Source organism: Scleropages formosus, chromosome 22 (genome assembly GCF_900964775.1).
Source record: "Scleropages formosus chromosome 22, fSclFor1.1, whole genome shotgun sequence".
Lineage (NCBI taxonomy): Eukaryota > Metazoa > Chordata > Actinopteri > Osteoglossiformes > Osteoglossidae > Scleropages > Scleropages formosus.
In genome coordinates this window covers 5,760,342-5,786,770 of record NC_041827.1, presented here as the reverse complement: position 1 = coordinate 5,786,770, position 26,429 = coordinate 5,760,342, and the positions used below count along the sequence as shown (strand labels likewise).

The following is a 26,429-nucleotide window of genomic DNA, read 5'->3' as shown; positions in this document are numbered from 1 at the left end:
TCCAAAACATCCTATTAAAGGAGACTAAAGCCCCTCAGAGTGTGGTGGTGCAGCGGGTTTGGCAGGGTCCTGCTCTCTGGCGGGTCTGGGGTTCAGGTCCCACTTGGGGTGCTTTGTGGTGGACTTGTGTCCTGTCCTGGGTGTGTGTCCCCCCCCCCCGCCTTATGCCCTGTCCTGGGTGTGTGTGTGTCCCCCCCCCTCCAGCCTTACGCCCTGTGTTGCCGGGTTGGGCTCTGGTTTACTGCGACCCTGCTTGGGACAGGTGGTTTCAGACTCTATGTGTAAAACTTCTGACTGCACACGGCAAATCCAGTAGTGGGGTTTTGAGCTGTGTTCTCAGCACCACTTCATTACAGATGTCTTATTAGTTTTACATTTGTCTGTAGAAATCTGTGCAAGCATAATGACATATGTGCCACAGACAGAAATAATGTTGCTATTTTGACACAAGCAAGGTGTTGCACCAGTGACCTTTCATAATAATTAAATCCACAACACACATTTAGGAGCTACTCTAAAAGGAAAATGTCTTGCTGTGACACAAAATAAACATCCATTATTATCCCTTTCCCATTATGCCTTTCTTTAAATTCTCCCTCATTTCCCAAAATCCCCCCCAATGTTTGTTGTTAAAGCCAGGGTTGTGTCCTTTGTTGGAAGGATTTAGCAACATTATCTGTTTTAATTAAGATTCTTGTCAGCGCAGCAACAACACAGCATTGCTAAATGGAATCAGGATCATGCAGGCAGTTCAGTCCCAGGAAATAGCTGACATTTGGTGTTTCAAAAGTCCTTTTTCAGTTGAGCACTTACTCATACTCCCACTCTTTCGCTTAGGAACCCACACATACACTTGCTCGTTCATTCGCTCACTCTGACCATATTTCAGAGGGCTTTCCATGGGAAAAAAAAACAATCCCCAGGTACAGGCAGAGCAAAAGGAAAAGATGAAGAAGCGCAAGATCGGAACTGAGAAGAAGGATAGAAAAGGAGGAAAGAGAGAGAAATGGAGAGAGCGGCAATAAAAGGCAGAAAGGCAGAGTGAGCATGTGAGAGACACAAAAGCGAACTGAAGAGCTCCTCTGAGTCATATCTGCAGTGTGGGGGACAAAGCTAGTGCATGGGGGGAAACGGAGTGAGATGCCCCCTTCATCACCACCACATAGTGTAACATCAGGCGTTCTTCTAAATCGTGGAAAAGATTGGATGACTGGCATGTTTTAAAAGACATGTTGTTACTGTTGTTATTATCAGTAGTAGTTTTTTATGGATAATGCAGTGCCATTTTTTTCAAATATACTGTTTCACATCCTGAGCAAAAATAACACCCATGCTACTTTTCAAAGAATATTAATATTGTTTCCAGGAGGCAGGCATTATTCCTTCCTTCCTCGCTCACTCACTGTCATTAATCATTGTCCAAGTCATGGTTGTTGTGATCCAGAGGCTATCCTGGAACCACAGAGCACTAGGCTATTGAGGGTAAATCCATGGCAGGGTGCCAGTCCATCATAGCGCACAGATAATTCCTAAAAATAATTATTTGCTCCGCTTATTTGCTCTGCCCTGATCTCTGATGCCCATATTTAACGAGAGAACAACAGCACAGGATGTCAGTAGTTGTGGCAATGTTAACAGTGCAGTTGTTTACATAATTATGCAAACAAATTATTTCCTACTTGCAGCAGATTTACTAAAGTGACTAAATTGAACAGAATTGAACGGATATAATATTTTCCTTTTGTAAGAACAGTAGAGCATCCACAGCAACTACCTGGGTCACTGTTAATTAAAATGAATTTTTCTTGATTATTTTTTAGTTGTTTTCAAGAAATGTTACTTTCTTACATTATCAACATAATGCAATAATTCTTCGCAGTATGAATTACTAATTCTGCACAGTTGAGCCGTGTATGATTTAATGTCTATAAAAACAATGATAAGAGGTATAAAAAGAGAACAAATGTGACTTTCAGAAGCTTCATTCATTCATAAATTAAAAAGATAATTTCTCCATTGCTTCTACTAAAAAGAATTAAAAAGATAATTGAAATGACGGCATACAAAGCAATACAGATGCACAGAAGTTAACACTTATCACAGCATGTGAGTACCTGACAAAGCTGATAACTTTTCTCAGATAAGAGAAAATCACAGTCAGCAGACACATCGAAACGTAGGTGCAGCATTTTTATGAACAGTAATAATTGTTTCCACTCTTGGGATTAAATGCCAATAGTTTTAGAGAAAAGGAAGTAGCCATATTTTGGTTATTTTGAAGTCAATTAGATTAAATTTAATTTCAATGTTAACAAATGTAAGCGAAAAAAGCATTGCAGCAGTTGTGGTCACAAAAAACAAATCATAAGAGTCTTCACTAACAGGTACTTACAGTGCAATCTCATGTAGTCTCCTACTGGATAAACTGCTTTTACATACATTTTACTGTATACACTGACTGAAAGTGCTTGTCCCAAGCAGGACTGTGGAAAACTGGAGCCCAACCCAGCAACACAGGGTGCAAGGCCAAGGGAGGAGGGGACGCACCCAGGATGGGACACCAGTCCATTGCAAGGCACCCCAAGCAGGACTTGAACCCCAGGCCCGCCAGAGAGCAGAAGTCAGCCAAACCTGCTGCGCTACCGCCATTTCACTGTACTTAAGAGATTTGAATGTACCTTGAGATTGCTGTAAAGTACATTATACAGTAGTATGATCTGTTCCATTTAGAATCAAAAAAATATATGTTCAAATATTCTTTGAGCAAAATTACATACATTAATACTGTACACAAGAAGCAAAGATCATGCAAGTGATTATTAAAGTATTGTAGTGCGCATTACTGATGCATGCTGAAGGCAGTGTTGCATTCAAAATCAGTATCTTTCAAAATATTGAATAAAACTAAAAGCATAGATGTAAAACCACACTACACCAGTATTTTTCCAAGAAGGGCCTGCAGGTGGCACATGAATATGATTAATTTCGCAGAAGCCATGTTTACACTTATAATTAGTTTATTATCTCTGATGAAAGATCATTTAATGGCACAAACGTATGATGGCAAAGGTCCTCACAGGACTTGAAATGGTAATGTTTGGTGAGGACTCCGGGCCCTCAGTCACTGTGCTACCTGATGTTCTTCTTGATTAATCCACCCAGAAGACAGAAGGGAAATATAACTACAAACCATATTAATATTCTAAGAATCTTAACGGTGTTTCTCTTCAAACACTGGTAAGATCAAACATCATATTCAGAGCCCCCCCATTAGCGCAAATTCAGCGCCCATTTAACTGTTCATCGGGTTCTTCGTGTTGGAGTAAGGCTGATGATAGCTCTAAGGCACTGCCATTTAGCACACGCTGAATACTAACAATCTTTTTTTCACGTAATCAGTTATTCACAATTCTATACCATACTGGATGATGTGATAAAGCTCTTGTTGGCAATTTAAGTGAAATAAAAAAGTGCTGGGTCTCTAACTAAAGAGTGCTTTCTTAATGAAAGGGGGTGGTACCCAATAAGAATTGCTGCCTGCAGGTGAGTACCAGCCCAGTTCAGACACTGCTGTTGATTATAAACTCATTTCTGGCAGTATGCTTATGAATCGTAATATGCTAAATTCACACTTGACTAACAGCAAGGATAACGTGCCACATGCCAATGGCAATGATAAATGAATGTCATCAGTAAACCCATTATCTCTGGCAGAGGAAATTAGGAGTAAAATATTAGGAGAGAAATACAATACCTACTAAAATGGTTCCTGCTTTCACTCGTAGAATGCACTTACTTGTTCACTGTGTAATAGCATCTGAACATTGGAATGAAAAATTTTTCTTTTCTTTTATACAGCACACCCTTTTTGCTGCTACAGTACAAATGCTGGCAAGATCTCTGACAGCCTCCACATACTGACATTTTATTTGTGCTAAAAGAGAAATATGTTTATTAGAATTTCATAATTATTTTCACTTTCCCCCCCACTACATTTTTCTAAGGGGTGGGCACGGTGGCACGGCAGGCTCGGCCGAGTACCGCTGGGGGTCGAGTCCTGCTTGGGGTGCCTTGCAACAGCCTGGTGTCCTGTCCTGGGTACATCCCCTCCAGTCTTGCACCCTGCGTTGCCTGGTTAGGCTCTCGTTCGCCACGACCCCGCTCGGGAGAAGCGGTTTCATTCAGTGTGTGTGTGCGCATTTGTCTATGATATTGTTTGCACTTTGGTGTAATTACATTGTCCATCCATTGGCAACAACTGCTTGTCCCAAGCGGGGTCACGGGAAGCCGGAGCCTAACCCGGTAACACAGGGCGCAGGGCCAAGGGTGGAGGGGGCACGCCCTGGACGGGACGCCAGTCCACCATAAGGCATCCAAGCAGGGCTCGAACCTCAGACCTGCTACACAGCGAGCGCCAGCTGAACCCACCATGCCATCACGCCCCCCTAATTACATTGTATTTAATGTTAATGAATTGCACTGAAGGTGAATGTGTGAAGGTGAAAGGACAATTTGTGTTCTAAAGTAGTACCGTGGTGCAACCAGTGCAAAACCTGTTATTATACTGAACAATGGCTGAGAAGCTGGCTCGAGATTAAGTGCCATGCGGCTGAACTATTTCCTTATACAAAAGTTGCTATTTCAGAAAGGAGAGGTTTGTGATTAATCAGTACGAGACCCACACACACACACACACACACACACACACACACACACGTAGCATTTCACCTCAGGAGCCTCTCCAGGCCTGGTTTATTTTAAACACTAGCGCTGGAACTCCCAACTGCTCTACTGGAGGTTTCAGCACACCCCCCCCCCCCCCCCCCCCCCCATGGAAGTCTGAGCTATGAGAGCCTGCAGAGAGAATGACAGATACGGCAGGAGGGGAAGACAGACAGGCCTACGCCGGACTGAACGCACAGCAGTAATTAGCACCTCCAGGTGCAACAGTAATTAAACTTAGGTCAAACCAATTAATCTTGCATGCGCACACATACACAGAGGCCAGTCTTCTGAGATGATAGGATTAATCTGATCCCGAACTGTCGCACTTCATCCCCAGAGCACTGAACTGAGGGTATTCTTTATTCCACAGACTGTGAGAGTCAAGAAGTGTTCAGGCACAGAGGAAGCGATATGCTTTGCTTCGCTTCATACTGGGCTGACATATTTCTCAACGTAACACTTTTGCCCCGAGGTTTAGAATAATAGGATAAAATTCTTCAGGTGCCTATATAATTACAATGCGTGTTAGACACATTGTGTTGCACAAAGTGTGAATGCTTCAGTCGTACAAATCTTGAAAAAAACTTTACGCAGACAGAAATTGATGCAGCAGAGCAAAAAATTCGAAACACCACGATTACATAATGCATCTATTTTAGCAACCCTTAAAAGATTAATCCTACATTAACTTGGTTTGCAGCAGAGTAGCACTGGGGCTGCACTGAAGTTTGTGACCGCTGGCTTTTGTTCGGAGGAAGTGATGCAGAACAGGATGGTGTGCTGCAGTGCAGTGCGACACAGTCACGCTAGAGGCTGATGCAGTCTATCATAGCTGTGTGTGCATGGATTTAGTGCCGCATGGATGCCTTTTGTGAGTCCAGATGGAGAGGAAGGAGTGGACAGGGCCAGGGATGCAGCCTACACTCTTCCAAAAGGGCCAAAAGCGCCACATCAATCGTCATACACCCGGTGCGTGCTGAAAGAGGCCGGCTGTGTGGAACAAGAAACACAGGTGCGTCTGTAGGATGGGGGCGGAACAGAGGAAATGCGTCACATGGAAAAGGCCTGAATACAAATGCACAAGAGAGGATTTTCTTTATGGTTCACCAGCCAGCTGCCATCTCTCCCGCTGCCTGTATATGTGGCCATAGGCTTTACAGCAAGCATGAGAGGGAGGGAGGGACCAGCTGGTCCAAACAGAGGTCTAGGGAGAAGAGACTGTGCTAACTCACGTCTACTGAAGGAATATGCACTTTATGCAGCACGTCTTAGCAGATGCTTCTGCCTTAAAATAAAAAAAAAAACACCAAACTGTGGCTCAGGTGGTTAGAGTCCTCCCTCCTTTTCTCAGCTCGTGCGCTCACAACAAAATCAACACTGTTCTGTTGCAGAGGTCAGGACTAAAGTCAGCTATAGTCTCTTGACTGCAAGCAACTGAGAGGTCACAGTACTCTGTCAGGTGCCTTGTGAGTCACAGGCTGCCAGTGAGAGGACTCTGGTGCAATGCCAACAACTGCCCGGCAAGGTACACAGTGATTCATAGCGGAAAAAACAAGTGTGGAGCACAACAGGGTTGTAACTTAGAAGAGTGCGTGTCGATCTGATCCCTGTGTCATGATTTACATTTATTCATTTAGTAGATGCCTTTTCTCTGGACATCTCAGGAAACAATGCAAAAAGTGCATTACATCAATGACTTGCTGTTACAGTGGAATAAGTCAAACGGAGATGGATACTACTAATCTGAGGACCACCGAAACTGTACAAATATGGTTATGAACAGATGTTTAAAGCATGAGAAGATTCTCCTACTGTATTGTTAAAAGTCGATGAGTATGCATTTCAGAAATAAGATCAATGACTTCTTATTTAAGCACAATGATGCTGAATCTACTTTTGCTTTTGTGAGGTGGTAGAGGTGTTAATGATAAAGAGATGGGAAACAGAAAGAGAAAAACAAAAGCCTCAACAAGCTAGAAGGAAAGAAAAATGGAGGGACCCACACACTGATATGCCATCTGTCAGCATCTCAGAGAGAGAGAGAGAGAGAAAAGGAGCAACGTAGGAGGGATGCGGAGAGGAGCAGAAGGAAAAATGAAGAGAGAAGGACACATCTGAGGAAGCGATGGCTCTCAAGAGAGGAGAGATGAAGGGCTGTGCAGAGGCCACTGGATTAGGTAGCAGAGGGAGCAAGGCACAGGAACAGGAAGCCCAAGAAGAAGGATGAAAGTGACAGTACATCTGCTTGAAAATCAAGATCTCTGATGCGGTAAAACATTTCCAAATTAAGAATACATGAGGAAAACCATCAAAGAATGAAAGCAACTAGAAAAATGGTAAAGATGGGAAAAAAAATACTTGAAGCAATGAAAAAAAAAATCAATGACTGAATAAAAGACCAGACACAAAAACATTCTTAAAAAATTGAACAAAATAGGGCAAAGCTAATTCTAATATAAAATGTGACCATTACTCATGTATGACTTGTTTAATTGAAAAAAATCAACACCTCTGATCAACTTGAGCTTAACAAATACATTATCTAAAAAAATCTGACCAAAAGCTTCTAAGGGCAGACCTCTTGATATAAGGTTGGCCAATACCTTAAAGTATAGTGGTTAAAATCCAACTCTCATCACAGTTATAGAACCCTTGAGCAAGGGACCTAATCAGAGCTTCTTCAGTAAAAATATATTGGGGCTCTGTTATGGAGCTCTAAGTAACTTTGGTGAAAACAGTTTGATGTAATCAATAAAATTATAATAACTATTGTTAAATTTACTTCACAGTTTAAGAGCAGCACGGAGGATCGGTATCTAAAGCTTGTGCCTCACAGAGTTTGGCCATTCTTCCATATTTGTGTGGGTCCCTTAGACATTTGTGAAAGAAGGCAAAACCACTTTTGGAGTGGAGTCATCTTTGACTCTACGGAACATACCCCATCTGACATGGTTGAGTACCCTGATCTGTGACATCCGTACAGAGGAATTTCAGGTTAACAACCTTGTTTATGGAGCACAGTCATACCGATGGTTACAGCTACCACTCAAATCTCTGCTAGAGACCTGCACTCATAATCTGAAAATGCTGTAGTGTCACTGAGTGTCAAGACTTGTCACAGTGCACATCTGTTTCCCTTCCTTCCGCACAAGGGCTTAAAGTCAGATGTAATATTCTGTATATGGACCAATGGAAAGATGGAAACAGAATGATTTAAACCTAAAGTTCTTTGTAGTTTAGCAATACTGCAGGCAGGCCTTTGTTTGTTCTTGTCTTTGGGCATTGATGCCCACGTACAAGTTTCCATATGTATTTTTTATATCTTTCTATTTCAGGCATGATTATTTCCAGCAGAAAACAATTGATTTTTATTATAAAAGTTCCAAGTCACTGGACTGTTCCATTTTCATTTAAAGATGTGTTAGGTTTAAGTATAGATCAACAGCTGTGCTGTATCTGAGCTTAGAATAAATAGAATAATTGTTCATGCCTTTAGGGCACAGATTGCATTAATCAGTCCCAAGAAACTGTGTTTCGACTGTAATCAGAGTTTGTACTATGTAATATGTATAGGGAAGCAACACAGAATACAATTTTGTAAAGTGTCATTAGCAAACAACTTTGTCGACTTTAATGTATCATACAATTTTTTTTATTAGTTTGTAATAAAAATGCTATTTATCTCATTTTGATTTTGTGATGCTTATTGGTATGTTTATTCAGTGACACATCTGGCTTCTAACTCCTAGACCTCAGATACTTTGTTCACCAATTATATTGTCAGCCTTTTGAATTTGACCTGTATCTTATATAACATGAAAGAGCACATTTTATTGCGATGAAAAAAAACCGAAGAAGCTTTTAAAGACTACAGAGCAGCAGACTTCGGTAAATAATCACAAAGCCCAGCTTTTCCTTTAGTAGATAAATCCTATCTCGCAGTGTCAGAAAAAATGCTACTTGTACGAGAACCACAGGTTTCCAGATTTTAAGGTGGTAAAATACTGGGTTGCCTATCTACATTCATGTAATCAAAAATCAGCCACAGAGCTAAAAGCAAGCTGTACAAGTCTCACAGTGTGGCCTTCCTGTCTATTTCATACTCACAGCCAATTAAAGATGAGAAGCTGCAGCAGGTCTACATCAGTCTCTAATCTTTTCTCCTGCAGGGATATACCTTCTCTTCCACTTCAGGGATAGAGAATATGACCTAAACACAGAGACTGTACCAAAATATCTGCTGTATTTTTCAGTTTTACATTTTTTTTGCAGACTGTAATCCGTCCTTGGTTGTTTTGCATGTTTCCTTAACATACTGAAATGGGTGCGTTGACACTTTCTTCCTCACTTTAGAGATATGTACTCCAGCTACCTGAAAGCTGCCATGTGTTTTCCTTGCTATTACACTGATTGTTCTTATGAGATAAAAAAAAAAATACAATGACAAATCTTACACAGCCTAACTAATAACACACAGAAAGCTGTCCATGAAACATTTAAAACAGATGTTCAAGGGGTCAAACAAAATAACAGAAATGCCCAGCAATATATCAATATCAAGGACTTAATAATAAGGAGTAGCATCACCATTTACCTTCAGAACAGCAAAGAGTATCCCTAGTCCCAGAGAAACTGGGTTACAGAGCTATTGATTTAATTCTGTGGTCATTTTTTAGGCTGTACTTTTGTGGCATTTAGCAACTATCCTGTGAAATGTCCATCCAACCGTATCAGTGAGCTTCAACTTGCGACCAGTGTTCCTGTTTGCTGATGCAGCTTATCTATATTTGGCTTATGTTATCATTATTTTTGAAACTATTGCTCTTGACAACACTTTTTTTCCATGAGGTATTTCCTTTATTTTTCCAACCCCGTACATGTAGTCTTCCCCTGCTTTACAAAGGGAATGGATAAAAACCCTTTCTAAGGTGGATTCCCATAACTCCAAGACATAATTACCATTAATTTTAAAGACAAACAATTTTTTTTTGCATTCCTGAGCCCTAAAACTGACACTCATATGAGCTACAATATCCCCAAATACCATTAAAATGGGGACAGTCACTTTAATAGTTAACATGACACATCAAGACAGTTTCCCTATTAATTACTCTGTCATACTGTACAGCTGCATACCTTCACTTATTTACATTTATTCATTTAGCTGATGCATTTCCGCAACGCAGCGTATAGAGTTGAGGAACATACGATAATGCACTTGTTTAAACAGCTGCGTAATTTTTTTACTAACGAAATGCAGGCTAAGTGCCCTACTTAAGGGTATTACAATACAAGGTGAACCTGCAACCTTCAACATCCACCTCTGGCATGTCCCATATTGTTTATGTGGTGTTAGGGTTAAACAGTTATTGGCTTCAGCCAGTGCATATACATTATATACTGTACACTTAAAGTGAAGGCTTACTACAGGTGCCCCAATATAGTCCCATAGCCCAAAATGTGTTTCACATGAACTGGTGACTCTAAATAGGGCATAGTGTGTGAATGGGTGTGTCTGTGTTTCACTGTTCTGCTGCTAATACTATATATATAAAACCGAAAACTGTGCCTAACCATCACCACATAAACCTTATGGGATATGCTACAATAAACATGGACTTACACAAAAATTAATATAACATAAAACACATTTATAAAATATTATTTTAATTAATTATAAATTTAAAAAGGAAACCAAAACAGCAATAAACACAGAATTAACATACATATAAATTCCCCCCATATATATTCCGTGTGTCCCTGTGTATGCATGGGTGTGTGTGTGTGTTATTTAATGTATATATGGGTAGATGATAGTACGGAGTTGACAGAGGTGTATCTAGGATTATAAATCGCTTTGGATATAAGTGTCAGCTTGAGACAATTGAATCAAGTTGCATTGAAAGAAAGCATCTGTTAATGAGAAAAAGAAAATGTAAATGTCTCGTGCTGCTCAGCTGTCAGGAGGAGAAATGGCTCATAAGTCAAAACTGGGGTATTAAATGAAGCTAGTGCTAAAATTGAATTTGTGGAACTCCAAAATTCGTATCGTGGAAGATCACTGTATTTGATTCATATATATATATATATAAACACTGGCGCAGCAAGGTTCTACAGCAGATAATACTGGCACCTCGCAGTTTCTGGGCTGTGATTATAGATTTGGGTTCAAATGTGGCTCTGTCTGTGCAGAGGTTAGATGTTCTCCAGTTCTTTGCATTTGTTCCCCCCCAGTCAAAAGATGTAAGCGTAACGGTAAACCACTTTTTCACCCCACCCTACCTTGAAAATCACACTTTTGATTTTCAAAGTGAAAGTGGCTTTATTGTCATTTCAACCATATACAGCTGGTACAGTATACAGTGAAATGAAACAACGTTCCTCCAGGACCATAGTGCTACATAAAACAACACAAAGCTACCTACACAAAAGTCAATCACAAGTTGACTTTTATTCTATGGCTCCTACCCCCTTAGATAAACTTCATTACTTTCAGTACTTCCCAGACCCGCAGCTGCATAGACAGTGTTGCAGAAGTATAAATTTGCTTTTTAGTCTCCTATGAGCAACAGGAATGGAACTAATTTCAGTGACAGTTTCAGGACATACAGAAAACTATTCACTAACTCCAAGACAACCATACACATACAACCATGCTCACATATTACATGGCCAAAAATATGTGGATACTCCTTCTAATGACTGGGTTTGGTTATTTCAGAGATGGGGGGACACGGTGGCGCAATGGATTTAGTCAAGTCCCGCTCTGTGCGGCTCTAGGGTTTGAGTTCTGCTTGGGGTGCCCTACGATGGACTGGCGTCCCGTCCTGGGTGTGTCCCCTTCCGCCCCAGTCTTGTGCCCCGTGTTGCCGGATTAGGCTCCGGTTTGCCATGACCCTGCTTGGGACAAGTGGTTTCAGACTGTGTGTGTGTATTTCAGAGATGCCCCTTACTAACAGGTCCATAAAATCAAGAAAACAGCCATGTAATCACCTTCGACAAACATTTACTGTAGAATGGGATGTAGTAAAGAGCTCATTGACTTTCAGTGAGGCACTGTCATAGGATACCATTTCTCCAACAAATCAGTTCTTCAGATTTCTGCCTTGCTAGCTGTCCTGCTCAACCATTCTGTTATTGTGAAGTGGAAACATCTAGGAGCAACAACAATTCAACTGCAAATTTGTAGGCCACATAAGCTCACCAAATGGGACTGCTGAGCGCTGAAGCGTGTTGCACGTAGAATTCGTCTGTCCTTGGTTGCAAAACACATTGGTAAGTTTCAGACTGCCTCTGGAAGCAACATCGCCACAAGAACTGTTTGTCATGAGCTTCATGAACTGGGTTTCTACAGCCAAGCAGCTGCACACAAGCCTAAGATCAAAATGCACAATGCCAAGCATCGGCTGGAGTTGTGTAAAGCTTGCCACCATTGGACTCTGGAGCAGTGTAAACGCATTCTCTGCAGTAGAAAATCATGCTTCACCATCTGGCAGGGTGAAAGAATCTGGGTTTGGAGGGTACCAGGAAAATATTACCTGCCTCCATGCAAAATACCAACTGTAAGGTTTGGTGGTGGAGAAATAATGGTCTGGGGCTATTTTTCATGGTTTGGGCTAGGCCCCTTAATTCCATTGAAAGAAGACTTAATGCTACAGTATACAATGACATTTTAGAGAATTTTGTGCTTCTAACTTTGTGGCAATAGTTTAGGGAGGATATGTTTCTGTTCCAGTATTACAATCTTGCAGAGGACAAAGATATGCTTTACTCAGTCTGGTGTGGAAGAACTCGACTGGACTGCATAGAGCCCAGACCTGAACCCCATCAGTCACCTGGAACCACAGCAACAGTGGCAATGGGAGCTGTTCACCTGGATGAATTGAAACTGCAAGCCAGGCCCGAACACACAACATCAATGCCTGACCTTAATGATCCTCCTGTGTCTGAATGGTAACAAATCCCTGCAGCCAGAGGCTGTTACAGCAGCAAAGAGGGATGGGGCAACTCCATATTAACACTCATGGTTTTGAAATTAAACATTCAACAAGCACGTATGAATGTGGTGTGCGTATGTCCACATATTTTTGGCTACGAAGTATGTGCCATCACACAGACATGCTGTATGTTAATGCATATGTACTTATACACCTAGGTTCATCCTGTATACACACAAACTTTGGAAAAATGGACATGTGGTCCCATCCCCAGTTCCCGGTGCACCAGTGCAGCATAGGTCTGCAAGGTGTAACAGGATTCCTTCCTCCACTACCAGCCAACATCCTCTGCGTCGTTCCTCCCACATAGACTCCTACTCTCTCCCCTCTCCCCTCTCCTAGCACACGGCCCTTCTTTCTTCCCAACACAATTATGCAATTAATGTTACGCTTTGCCTGAATACCCTTTTTCACTCCTCTCCTTCCATTTCTCCCTCCCGCCCACTCGCGCTCTCTGGGCTGAATTCATTCTGTGTGCCTCTCACATGGCTCAGCTTTCAGCACACCTCCTCCCTTCTTGTGCTGCCTCTTTATCTCTACACCTCCCCCCAGCTTCTCCAGTATAGATGTGCAAACACATTGAACTCACTTGTAATCCACCCACAAACAATCTCCTTAATAAGTGAGCACAAATGACAATAATTTACAAAACACACATTAAAATTGTCAATCATGGGTGTCCCAATAGATCATCCCAATGTGTGCAAGATGCTTTTCACTTTGTCACATTTCTACCAGAAGACATCCCGACGTACACAACGTTTTTCTTCACCCATTACCTATCATCATGTTCCAATGGCATTCACCTCATGTGGGAAAGATGTTGTCTGGTCAATGCAAGTTATTTTAGTCAAATGCAGAAACAACCATCCCCCACATTAACCTTTACATTACTGTAGTGGATACTTTATTTTTAACCTGTTATTTGCCACCAGGGGGTGCGGTGGCGCAGTGGGTTGGACCACAGTCCTGCTGTCCGGTAGGTCTGGGGTTCAAGTCCCGCTTGGGGTACCTTGCGACGGACTGGCGTCCCGTCCTGGGTGTGTCCCCTCCCCCTCCGGCCTTACGCCCTGTGTTACCGGGTAGGCTCCGGTTCCCCGTGACCCCGTATGGGACAAGCGGTTCTGAAAATGTGTGTGTGTGCGTGTGTATTTGCCACCAGAATTTGTGCCAGCAGATGTATTTTAACTGCAGAAGACAAGGTATACACCTTTGCAGAAATACCAGGCCCATGGTAGCGCTTTACACTATGAACAGACGGTGCTGTCAGAATGTTTGCTGCAAGGGCAGGACATGCATAGTGGGTGTAACTGCTGCTGCCTTCCACTAAAAGGACCTGCAGTCGCATACCACTGCTTGACTACCCTTGAGCATGTTACTTACTCTCAACTGTGCCAGTAAAAACTACCCAGCTGTATTAATGGGTAAATCACTATAAAAAGCTTAGCAGTGTAACTTGTTTTGGAAAAAGAGTCGGCAAAATACTGTAAATGTTATTTATTAAATGTTGTGCTCAAACATTTAAGTTTCCCTGCAAGGTCTTCCGAAATCTTAATGACGTACTAAGGACCTCTCATCACACAGAAGTTATGATGAAGAGATTAAAAAAACTGAGGTAAAAATCCATCTGTGACTGACCCTCCTTACCTTATATATAGAATTAGAGATACTCTAATATTTAATCAGTTCTAATACAGTTTCGCACTCCAGATCGCATGATCTTAAATTTCTAACATTTTCAGTTTCTAGAGAATAACCATAGCTACATTGTAAATATGATACTTCAACAAAATGATACCATAACTAATAAAACAAAGCATTTACTAGCTTTATAGTTCCAGTATTTCTGAAGTGTCAGTATTAGAACTAAGTGGAAAACTACAAGAGAAAGGGGAAAAACAAACAGGGGGTGCAGTGAGAAACAATACATAAAATTACTTCTGCCTTTTCCATCACCCACACATATGGAATAACCCCCATACCACACACACTGTAACATCCCACTGCAACAAAAACATTACGGTCAGTGAATTTTCCGGTATATTAAGTACAGTAAATTGTGAGTAACAGTCCTATTAACTCTCAGACAGAATGAAAATGACATACTAAGTTAGTAACAAAGACTGGAGAACCAGTGCTTTGTACTTTCAGTATGTACTATATACCTCCAATGCTGAGATGGCTACAATAAATGATTTGCCTTTAGTTTGTCAACTACAGCTCTCACACTAAAGACCTAATACAGCCTACACACCAGAAGGTTCTACAGCTCCATCAAAACCTACACCTTCTAGAACCTGAAAATCAAAAGCAACAAACTGTCAGTGAAACATAGAATGCATGAGTAACATAAGACCAATATTAACACATACGACAGACGTGTACAGTACATTAAGTACACAGGAAAACAAAACTGGAGAGCTGGTAGGTCCAGTCCTGCTCAATTTACTATTAAGTGTATGTATACCAGGTGGCACAATGAGTACTGCTGCTGTCTCACAGCACCTGCGTGGTGCGAAAGGATGTGGGTTTCATCCCTGCTCAGCCTGTGTTGAGTTTGCATGTTCTCCCCATGGGGTGCTCTGGTTTCCTCCCACAATCCACAGACATGCTGTACAGGCTCCCCCATAGTGTGTGAGTGACAGAGAGAGTGTGTTCCACTGTTATATGGATGAGTGACCCATTGTAAGTAGTGTATCTAGCAATGTAACTCACCTTGGTGAATAAGGTATGTGGGCTGATAACACTACATAGAGTTAGTTCATTGGCAGTTGCTTTAGAGAATAGTGTCTGCTAAATAAATAAATGTATATGTGTCTGCATGTAAACAGACACATCCACACACAGAATATGTCAGTCAAAATTCCATGCAGTCTGAAGGACAGCTTAATTTTATCCTCCCTCAGTTACAATTATGAAAGTCTACACAAAAACAGCCATTTTTGCAAAACTGTAGAGGTCTGCGCAATACAGAGGCACTACAGTTATGTCAGCTTAGGCATCTAAGCTTTAAGCAGTGTCTTCAGCAAGTGTCATAAACTTAAGCATGGGCAACATCTAGAAATATTCTTCCTATTTCATTAGAATAAAGCTCAAAAGATGAAAAACAGGTCAGTTGAAATTCAATTTTCTCCAGGCTAAAAGTATAGAGAGAGTTTAATTATATCAGCAGAGTTACCTGGGTCAAGTCACATGAATTAAAATAGACAAGCTAGAGCTACACAGATTAAACCACCAATATAACAAAATATCCAAAAATGCAAAGTGCTTAATTTGTGGAGTTTGGTCATTAAAAGCAAATCTACAAGCTGTTTTGGCACCAATATGTATAAGCCCACAACTGTAAATACTTCCATTGTGCTCACAAGCATGTATGTTGTGACTGTCACACACAAGTGCATCAGGCGGCTGCTGACAGAGATCTGGCCCAGCATTTAAAATAAGCAAATCAAAAGTCTGGGCATGTAAATAAACTAATTTTAAGGTGCTCAAGCTCGGAACTGCTCACATGTACTGGTCATGGAACAGCTTCTGTATCAAAAATTTACACCTGAAAGTAAATATTCAATCCTGCTTCAAGATGAGCTGTTACGGCCAAATTCCACCTGTAGCTCAGACAGGTACCACTAATCATGTATTTTATACTGGATAACTTGTGGCCCAAAGGAAATTTGGTGACAATTTATCATTTATGACTCTCTAACTGCAATTTTTTTCACCCAAAAAGGTTAAAATAAACACCTCCAAGGAATTATACGTGCAACAACCTGTACCACGTGACCTTTTCACTACAGCAAATTTGGGAACAGAGCAATCTATAGCAGACAATAGGCATAGAGGGTAACAAATTATAACCCTATGCCTATGAAACAGAGGATGTACATCAGTCCACCTCAGCATCAGAGTAGCTGTCTATTCCAATTTCCCTCAAACCATTAATAAGGCTTATCAGTGGTATGCAGCTACGAGGACTACGTTCGCACCTCATGCATCGGTCATTTAAGCACTGCATACGCAACCAAGCGGCTTCATCACTGAGTATCACGCAGAATACCAAAACAAGGGATATGGGGAAAACTCACTGCCTTTGGAGAGTATTGGCGTGGCTGGCACTGCAGCGGTCCACACGGTCCTGTCTGTCCCTTTCCACTGGAGCAGAACCGCACGACAGCCCACGGGTCAGCCTGGCATGGCCACGCCTTTCCCGTGCTGGCAGCGGAGGAGGAGTGGGGTTAGTGTTGGTGCCTCCGCCACCACCGGTCCCGCTGCCATTGCCGCTGTTGCTGTGGGAGTTGACCTGGCAAGCAGGATCTGAGGCTGTTGGGTTCTGATGGGCAGGAGCGGCTGACTCTGTTGTGCGGGGATGGCGGAGATCATTGTTCTGGCTCACGCGATCCAGTCGGAGGTCCTTGTTCTCCTGGCTCACGCGGTCCAGCTGGACCTCCAGCTCCTCTATGCGCCTCCTCTGGGTTTCTAGGAGTTTCTGCTGGCTCTCAATAATGTTGTTGAGCTCTAGCAGGTACTCAACAGCCCGATTGGGGCTCTCTGGGGTGCCTTGGCCCGCTTCCATGGTCAAGGCCTCAGTTCCAGGTCAACATAAGCATGAGCCAGGATTGCCCGGCCCTTGATTTTCTGGTCCCCCCCCCCCACTGAGAAGTGGGGGGGAGAAGAATTGTGCAGTAAAGGCCTGAAGGATTGGGTAGTCTTTTCTCTACATTTAATCTCAAACTGAATTTTATAGGAGAAGTGAATTTTCAGGATGAATGTGACTTTTCAAGTTACAATCCAAAGCATAATTATTGAACAAACATTACAATAAAGTGAAGGAAATATTCTTGTGAGGTACAGGGAATGTTTTATTCAATCCACCAAAGTCAGATCCAAGTAAGTAGTCCAGATATGGAATTAGAGTAGGGAGGAGGTCTTCACTGGCAACAGTCTATCAGTTCTGCATCCTCAGATGAAAGGAAATGAAAAGCACTCAGAAGAAGTATAAACAAGAGGTGGGTGGTTTGGAGGGATATCATTAACATCCAGCCAGCCAAGAAGTCGTACAACAGGAGAGAGAAACAGGCAAGGTTGACAGAGAACTGTTTATTACCCCTCCATCCCCTGATCTTCTGCTCCCCAAAAAATGATCTTGCAACTGCAGATCTTTAATCATGCTTTCTTTCCCAACTCCTCCATAATCCTCAAATGCCTGAAACAGAGAAATGAAACACAGAAATTACCAGTGATTACAGGTCTGTACCTTCTATCAAATTTGCTTTGGAGAAAAGCGTCTGCTAAGCGAATAAATGTAAATGTAAACTCTTGAACCACAATGTTGTTATCAGTCCTGGTTTACATTTATTTATTTAGCAGACACTTTCTCAAAAGCAACTTCCAATGAACTCCATGTAGCGTTATCAGCCCACACCCCTTATTCACCGCGGTGACTTACACGGCTTACGACGGGTCACTCATCCGTACATGAGTGGAACACACTCTCTCTGTGTCACTCACACACCACGAGTGAGCCTGAACAGCATGTTTTTGGACTGTGTGTGGGAGGAAACCAGAGCACCTGGAGGAAACCCACAGAGACACAGGGAGAACATGCAAACTCCACGCAGACTGAGACTGTTGGGATCAAACCCACATCGGATCCTCTCGCACCACCCAGGCATTGTGTGTAAGACAGCAGCGCTACTCGCTGTGCCACCAAGTTTAGTGGTGTACAAAATTAGTAAGAATAACTCATTGGAAAGGAGGGCACCAGGCTGACAGCAAAAAGATGCACTTTACAAATATATGGAATAAGAATAGATTACGGTGGGTAAATACGTCAGTTTTTCCCCAAAAGGAAACGGTTAAGATTTCAAAAAGAGTTTTCTTCTTTCTTCTTGTCCATTTCACTTCAGTCGTTTTTAATTATTATGGAGTACTTCAATTGAAACTATTATCTGTCCCACAAAAAGGGTTTCTTTCATCCCAAAAGACAATGTGGTGGATGAGAGAAAATCAATGACATGTGTTTGAGGAAAAACGGCGACACGAAATCCAGAGGAAAGACAGCTGCTGGGACTTAAATCTTGGGAGTTGAAGATATTCTTCGCCCCACCTCCCCACGATTTACTTCTATTGTGCACTGACTGTCTCCCCCTCTCTAAACTCTAGGGAAGGGAAAAGAAAACACATGACGACGCACGAGAACAGGAAAACTCACAGTCGTCGTGTTAGTTGCTTTTTGTTTTTCTGCTCTCCGCCACGTTGCGGTGTTGGCTTCAGGTGGAACTTGCGTCTCCTCGGTCCGCCCCCCTCCCTCTGTCGGTCGGTGAGGCGCTTCGTCGGGTCTCAGCCCTTGCGATGTGACGCGAAGCTCCCGCGTTCACAAGTTCCTCACCAATATTTACCTTTTATTCTGCCACGGACATTGCGAGTCGTGGCGAGATGTAAAGACTGATCCCACTCGCTCCGTGAAACGCGTAGAAGTGGCGCGCGCCCGCGGCATAGTCCCCTCCCTCGTGGCACGCGCTCCGGCGACGTGCGTTTCTGAGGGGAAAAAACATATATTCTACATATATTCAAAAATCCTTGCAGTAGTTTTCAGCTCGGGTCAGTTGTGCATATTGCTTGTAAGCGGCGGTCTCGCGACTTTCACTTTCTCTCAGCGCAGAATGAGAATTCTGAATTGCCTCGTTTTCCGTTGATTCAATTAAAAAAAAAAAAAGACGCCTCAGGCTGAAGCTCAGGCTCCTCGCGAGTCCCGCTGCGGGTCCACGCGCTACGGTGCGCGGTGAGAGACGGGAGCGCTGGTGCGAAGTCCGCCGACTCGCCGCCAGAAAAAAACCGCAAAAGCATCAATAAAAAATTTGAATGAATAAAAACCTCTTCATATAGACAGAGTCTGAGACACGATGGTCCATTTCGAAGCGTGCTGTGTTACATTCCGAAAGACGATTCATCGTGTTATTGTGAGAGATGTAATCATGGCTCGCTCAGTCTACTCAGCGGCGCACACTGGTGTATTATATAATAATGAAAGCCGTTTTATTACATTCTACAGGCCTTTCTTTAGCATATTTCAATCCAAAGAACGAGCCACACGCTTTTATTCAGATCACAGATCAGATGTTGCTTCTCTTTCCAAACTGTCGAGGTCAAACCCACGCGTTTTATTTTTTCACTCGTTTGGCCGGAGAAGCCAGAGCGCGTTCACTTTTCTCGTCGGTCCAGCTGCCACCGCTGCACCTGCTGGTCCCTCGCGCGCATCGCTCGCGCTGTCCCTCGCGCCGCCGTTCCGCTCCGCCGTGGAACCCGCGCGAGAGGAGGCTGCGGAGCGGATGTGCTCGCGGGACACTGTTGTTTCCTCCTTTCTTTTTCGGAGGATTCGCGCGTTTTCCTGCTCTTCACTTCTCCGACACTTACTTGGTGCGGACTGTAAAGCGGTTGATGCGTTACCCTGTCATTTTGCCCCCAGCGAACCACTTGTGGTGCCTGCTTGCAAGTGGTGTACTAGAATGGCGGCCATGATTTGCGCTCTCTCTCTCTCGCTCTCTCTCTCCCCTTCTCCTTCTAACTCCCCTCTCTCTCTCTCTCTCTCCCCTCCTCCTTCTAACTCCCCTCTCTCTCTCTCTCTCTCTCTCTCTCTCTCTCTCTCTCTCTCTCTCTCTCTCCATCACCCCTTCCCCCCTCTCCATTCCTCATTTATTCCTCTCTCTCCAAGTCCTTCTCCATTTGCCATTTCTCCATCTCTCTCCACCATCCATCTCCGTTTCTCTCTCTGGCTCGGGTTCTCTCTGCGCACCCCTCTCCCTCCCTCATGTAAAAAAAGTGTGAAAGAGTGTTGGATGATCCGTGGCGCATTATTGACATAGCCGAGTAAACACAGGAATACCCCGTTGCCATTTATCCTTCTTCCTCTCACACGCACAACACGGCATCGGTGCCGCGGCACCCTTGGGCAGTGTTATATTCCCACGGACAACCGGATTGATGTGAACTCGAAGTAGAAGTGCGGTACGAGCACAGGCATGGTGTCTCGCACACACGAGCCTGTCGGAACAGATGTGGCGGGCAGCAGGTGAGTGCCGGCACCGCGCAGGAGCGGGTTGTGACACTGCACGGCGTGGGCGGTTGTGAGAGCTGCAATACCACAATCACACTTGAACACTGCAATTTCATTGTAATGTGCACCTCCAAGCACGGTGAACTCTTTACTACATTTACATTTCTTCAAAGCGCACACGCACACTGAAACCGGTCGTCTCGAGCGGGGTCGCAGCAAACCGGAGCCTGACCCGACAACGCGGGCCGTAAGGCTGGAGAGGGAGGGGACACACCCAGGACGGGATGCCAGTCCATCGCAAGGCACCCCAAGTAGGACTCGAACACCAGACCCACCGGCGAGCAGGACCCTGCAAAACCCACCACACCCCGTTCTTCAAAGCAGCATACAGCTTTTGGGTATACCTTTCCTCATTTAGCTAACACTTCCCCCCCCCAAAGCAACTTACAGTGTTAATTTTCTTACAGTTATGCATCCATTTATATAGCCGGGTAGTTTTCCAGGAGCAACTGAGGGTCAGTGCTTTGCTCAAGGGTACCATTACTGGAGGTGGGATTCAAACCTGCACTCTGCGGGTTCAAAGGCAGCAGCTATAACCACTACACTACCAGCTGCTCCAAAAAGCAAAGCTACAAAAGTTCTGTTTGGAATCTGACTGCTGTCAATGCACGAGATTCAGAAATGAAGTTAAACAGAAGTTAAATAAGTAAGGATCTGTCAGGAAAGGTGTAAGTAGATCCTGGCGACTATGCGGATGTCACCTATAGTGAGACTGAGAGTTAAATGTCGAAAGGAAATGAAATGTCGAAGCTATGGAGCGATGGTAAATTATCGGCACTGATAATTCCCTCAGATGGACTGCACTGTGGAACACAACGTCTTCTTCAAAATCCCCGAGCGCGCTTTACTCAGCACAGTGTACCTGTTCTGTGCCAAATGCATGGCTACGGATTCCAAATGACCAGCTTATGGCGAGGAAGCGTTTACAGATCCGCTCAACCTTGCCTCTGTGATGTCTCTCTTTATCTCTTTTGTGCTTCTAGAAGGCATCAGAACATTCTAGAAAGAATCAGATCCTACAAGGCACTGGAATTTGCCAAAATTTGTCCAGATTTGCAAATGTCTAAAATCTGGCCAAAATTTGCTAGTTTCAAGAATGTGGAATATTTTCCTAAAAACTGACAGGTAGTAGAAACTAATACCAAAAGTATGATTGATCAAATAAAACTGAACGGAAAAAAAATGCAAAAGAAAATCAACATAAAATTTCTGTTGCATGGTGCTATATTTATATGATCAGTGTTTAAACCCTGGTGCAATGCTGTCATGGTGTAGTCCAGTCCGGTCCACCTCCTTTCCCCTTTCTGTCATTTCACTCTTTATTTTTTCCGGACTCTTGTTCAACAGCATCGGTATTACCGCTGTAGTCCCACGAGCGGTGGTAATTTTCCTGTGGCACGTTCCAGGCTCCCCCGTGTTCCTCCACTCTTTCGCTCCCCCACTGATGTTTCATTGCTGCTCTGTCGACTCTATTTATCCCAACCCTACTCCACTCTTCACTCACATCGCGCAGAGCGACGTACCTGAGAAGGGAGGGTGGGAATGGGATGAACCACCACGACGCCCAACACCTCTTCAGCATCCCCGAGTCCTTTCTGGTGCCGCAAGGTCACAGAACAGGATTCTTCCACAGTACCACTGTGGCCTAGTCTTACCGCAGTGAATAGGTGCTCTTTTATGTCTTTTATCTTTACAGAGTCATCGAACAGGGTAAGAGCGCGAGAATTTCTTTTACATTACAGTGAATAAGCATCATCATTTGGAGCCCGTGGCAGAAAAGGTTTACCCGCTGCGATCTTCATTCTTCACTCTTTCCTAATCGCTCACATTCACTTAAGTGCCTCTAACGGAGGCTCCCTTCGCTCATGAGCACGGATGCCGTGTGTTAGTTACACGACCGCGCCGAAAGCCGTCGCACCGAAAATGAGACGAAGACGAGCGCAACGTGTAGCATCGGCATCGGTCAGAAGAGAAGCGCGCGACCGCCCTTGAACAGAACCCCCTGCACGCAGACCGTGTTCACTGAGCTGCCGATGGGACTTTTTCCTACATGTATGACACCATTATTAAACGACACCGAGCCTGTCTGGTTGCACACGACTGCGAGCGGAGAAAAATTCAGATTGATACACCGTTTCCCCAGGAGAGGCAGAGAGCGCGATGAAAAGTCGCGGGCCGCCCACACGGCGGCCTTCATTATTCATGTGTTACAAAACTACGCGCTCACCTCCGCTTTCTCCGGCTCTCCCTCTCTTCCCGTCTCTCCCGATTCGAATTCGCATTCGGAGGCGCTCTGTCGGCTCTGTGCTTATGCGCGTTGTGTGTTTATGCGCATATTTATTTACATATTTATGCTTCCGTGCAAATAAACGCCCTACAAATTTCTGCTACCCTAAACACAGCTGAAATGAGCGTGGGAAGGAAATTGTCTCATAAAACAGTGGGTAGATTATGAATGACAAGGTAGCGATGCTGACGCCCTTTAAAAAAATGTAAAATGTAAAAGAAGAAGAAGAAGAAGACACCCTCATGCTGATAATATCTGAAGAGTAGCCTGAAGACAGAGCGAATCTGTGCGTCGCCGGCTGCGTATCCATCAGGCTGCGATATGCGTCAGGCTGGCAGTTTGGCAGCGTTCTTGTCACCCTGGCGGTTTGTGAGTTCTCTTTCTTTGTCAGGGGTGCGAAAAGAGTGCGGGAATAGTAATTTTTTGAACGAGCGTTCCAGATACGAAGGTGCGGTATTGCGATCGGAAGACTGGGAAACGCCTCCCTTTCCCTCGTGCGTCTTGCTGAACACAAATCCAAGACAGAAGTTTTCTCTGACTGTAAAGAACAAGGGCAGGATAACATTACTTGAGGTCTTTTTTTTAAATTTTCACTGACGCCTTCTCGTTCTTACAGTATCGATGATTGGGAGACAGCTGCGCCGAGTCTCGGTATGAAGTAGGAGACTGAGTGGGGTCCCTTGGTATAGTGTGAGTCCAGACGCACACACACTTTCAGAACCGCTTGTCCCATACGGGGTCACGGGGAACCGGAGCCTAACCCGGCAACTTAGGGCGTAAGGCTGGAGGGGGAAGGGGACACACCTAGGATGGGACACCAGTCCGCCGCAAGGCACCCCAAGCGGGACTCGAACCCCAGACCCACCGGAGAGTAGGACTGTGGTCCAACCCACTGCGCCACCGCACCCCCAGAGTCCAGGCATTTCTTGCTATTTCTGCAGCATCGCTAGGAGTCACATGGAACAGCGATGGATCATCTGGTCCGTGCCCCAAACCCCCCGCGAGTCTTCATTTGAGACGTTTCAATCCCAACAGTCTTTATACTGCATGCATTGACTGAATGCTTAGATTTAATTATGTAATAAACTGTACCGCCTGACCACTTCAGAGGATCTTATTGAACGGGCATGTCAATTAAATCAAAAGGTGCCTTGGAAGGAGGTCCGTTTGCGAGTTAAAATCTGAAAGTCTGAAATATTGGTAAATGACTTCTCCAGGCTGGTGTTTACAGAAGAGTCTCTGCAGCTGAGTTCTGATCTATGTGCTGATACATCTTCCCAAATGCCAGCGAAGCTTCTTGCGTTCTGTAACGTGTGCGGCTGAATAATTTAAGAAACGGCAGCATCTAAAGGTTCCGCTCTTGATCATCTTTTGCAGCGCAGTCTGGACCACAGGTCCGTATCTCGGCTCGGAGGCGGGAGCCTGGGCGGCAGCCGCTTAAGAGATCGCCCAGTCGTGGACCGCTGTCACTTTCGATCGTTGACTGTCGCACGTTGAAATACGTTCAAACTCAATCTGATTATGCAGTATCTGAATTGTATAAGAGATTCTCCAAAGCAACTGTTGAAAAGTCGCCTGGCCTGAACCGAGGCTGCCGGGCCTGGGGCGTCTGCGCTCTGACACGAGGATGCTGATTAAGGCATCATGGGCAGGGATGTGGATATAATGACTACAGCGCCACGGACCTGCGGGACAGCTTTCTCTGCGATGCTCTGCACTGTCTTCTCATCATCTTCCTCTAGGCTTTGCTCATTGCTGTTGTAAAGGGTAGAAGGTGTCAATTAAAATGCATCGCTTAGCGGCACAAGGAGATCCGCACTTGTTACTTCGTGTAAATCTCGGATGTCTGTAATCGTTCATGGGAGACGTTTACATTTATCTGACACTTTTCTCCGTAGCAACTTACAGTCTTAAGCCACCAACAGTTATTTAACTATTTATACATGCAGCTGGGTCATTTTACTCGAGCAATTTAGGGTAAGTACCTTGCTCAAGGGTACTACAGCCAGACGGGAGATTTGAACCTGTGACTTGTAGGGCCGCGGGAAACATCTCGAATCGCTACACTAATAAGCGGACAGGCTAAATTCGGGGAAGAGAATTCTCCGTCGACCCGTGAAACATCCGCATGTGCCGATGGCGCTAGCACCGAGATCAGGGTTCCGCAGTCGGCGCCGGTTCAGGAGCGCACGGTCTGCTCCGCGCTGACGCGAGCTCTTGAGGGCTCAGCTGTGAGAGGCGGTCAGGAGCGCGGGCTCCGCGGAAGCTGTGAGCCAGGTGAGCGACGCCTGCTGTGCGGATGCTCTTCGCCGGAGGGCATCGGCAGGAGTTGTGCTGCAGTGTACGTGTGAGTGGGAGGAGACTGTGGGCCCGGAGAGGCATCTGCCTCTCATCTGCCGCTCAGCTGTTCTGTCTGCGGTTCTCTGCCGCATGACCCCGTCACGGGCACGGGGCCGCCGGGACCTGCCTCCGCTCGACCGTCGCAGACCTCGGCGGTCCTGTCCGCCACTTGTTAGAACCCACAACACGGTCTTTTCAAACGTACGTTTAAAGCCGTTTTCACACCGCAGGTCAGGAGTCCAAGATGATGCGTCAGTGGAATTTATGTGCCGGGGAACTTCGGCTCGCGTTTCGGCACGGTGAGCCCGCCGCCTCGACTGCGCATTTCTCGGCACCGCGCTTCCCTGCCGCCTGCGCAGTGCGGACTTGCCATGGCAACCGCAGAAATCGCTTCACTTGGTTGCAGCTCCTGAAAGGTCACTTCAGCTGCTGCTGCTGCTGCTGCTGAATTTTTCTTAGCTTTTTCCCCATTGCAGTCTTTGTACCTTTTTGTCTTTTGGCTGTTTCAGAAAAACCCTTGGTGAAATGTGCTACGTTGGCAGCGGTTATTTGCCTGTTTCTTGCTCAAGCTACAACACACACACACACACACACACACACACACACACACACACACACACACACACACACACACACACACAGAGTGTGAAACCGCTTGACCTGAGCAGGATCACGGTGAGCGGGAGCCTAACCTGGCAACAGAGGGCACAGGGCTGGAGGGGGAGGGGCCACACCCAGGACGGGACGCCAGTCCATCGCAAGGCACCCCAAGCGGGACTCGAACCCCAGACCCACTGGAGAGCAGGACCCGGTCAAACCTGCTGCAGCACCACACCCCCCCTGTCAAACCACCCTTCTCTTTCTCTTCATCTTTAGTGTATATTTTACATCCGCTTACCCTGTGGTGGACCGACGCTGTCCAGGGTGTACCCAGCGCCACCCAGACGTGAACAAGGAGGAACCAGCAGTT

The 26,429-nt window shown here is 44.7% G+C and overlaps 1 protein-coding gene across 3 annotated transcripts in view; it reads right to left on the bottom strand.

The window, feature by feature from the left end:
- iqsec2b (IQ motif and Sec7 domain ArfGEF 2b) overlaps positions 1–20,284 on the bottom strand; it is a 78,270-nt gene extending 57,986 nt beyond the window's left edge. For 2 of the 3 annotated variants that reach the window (XM_029247740.1, XM_029247742.1), the window contains exons 1-2: positions 18,931–19,802; positions 16,805–17,922 (exon numbers count right to left, since the gene is read on the bottom strand). In XM_029247740.1, the coding sequence (XP_029103573.1) occupies positions 16,805–17,292 (488 nt within the window). In that variant the 5' untranslated portion in view covers positions 17,293–17,922; positions 18,931–19,802. Of the gene's footprint in view, positions 1–16,804; positions 17,923–18,930; positions 19,803–19,874 lie in introns of those variants that run through there. The other variant, XM_029247741.1, reaches the window with a different exon arrangement.
- Between the last annotated feature and the right edge of the window lie 6,145 nt (positions 20,285–26,429).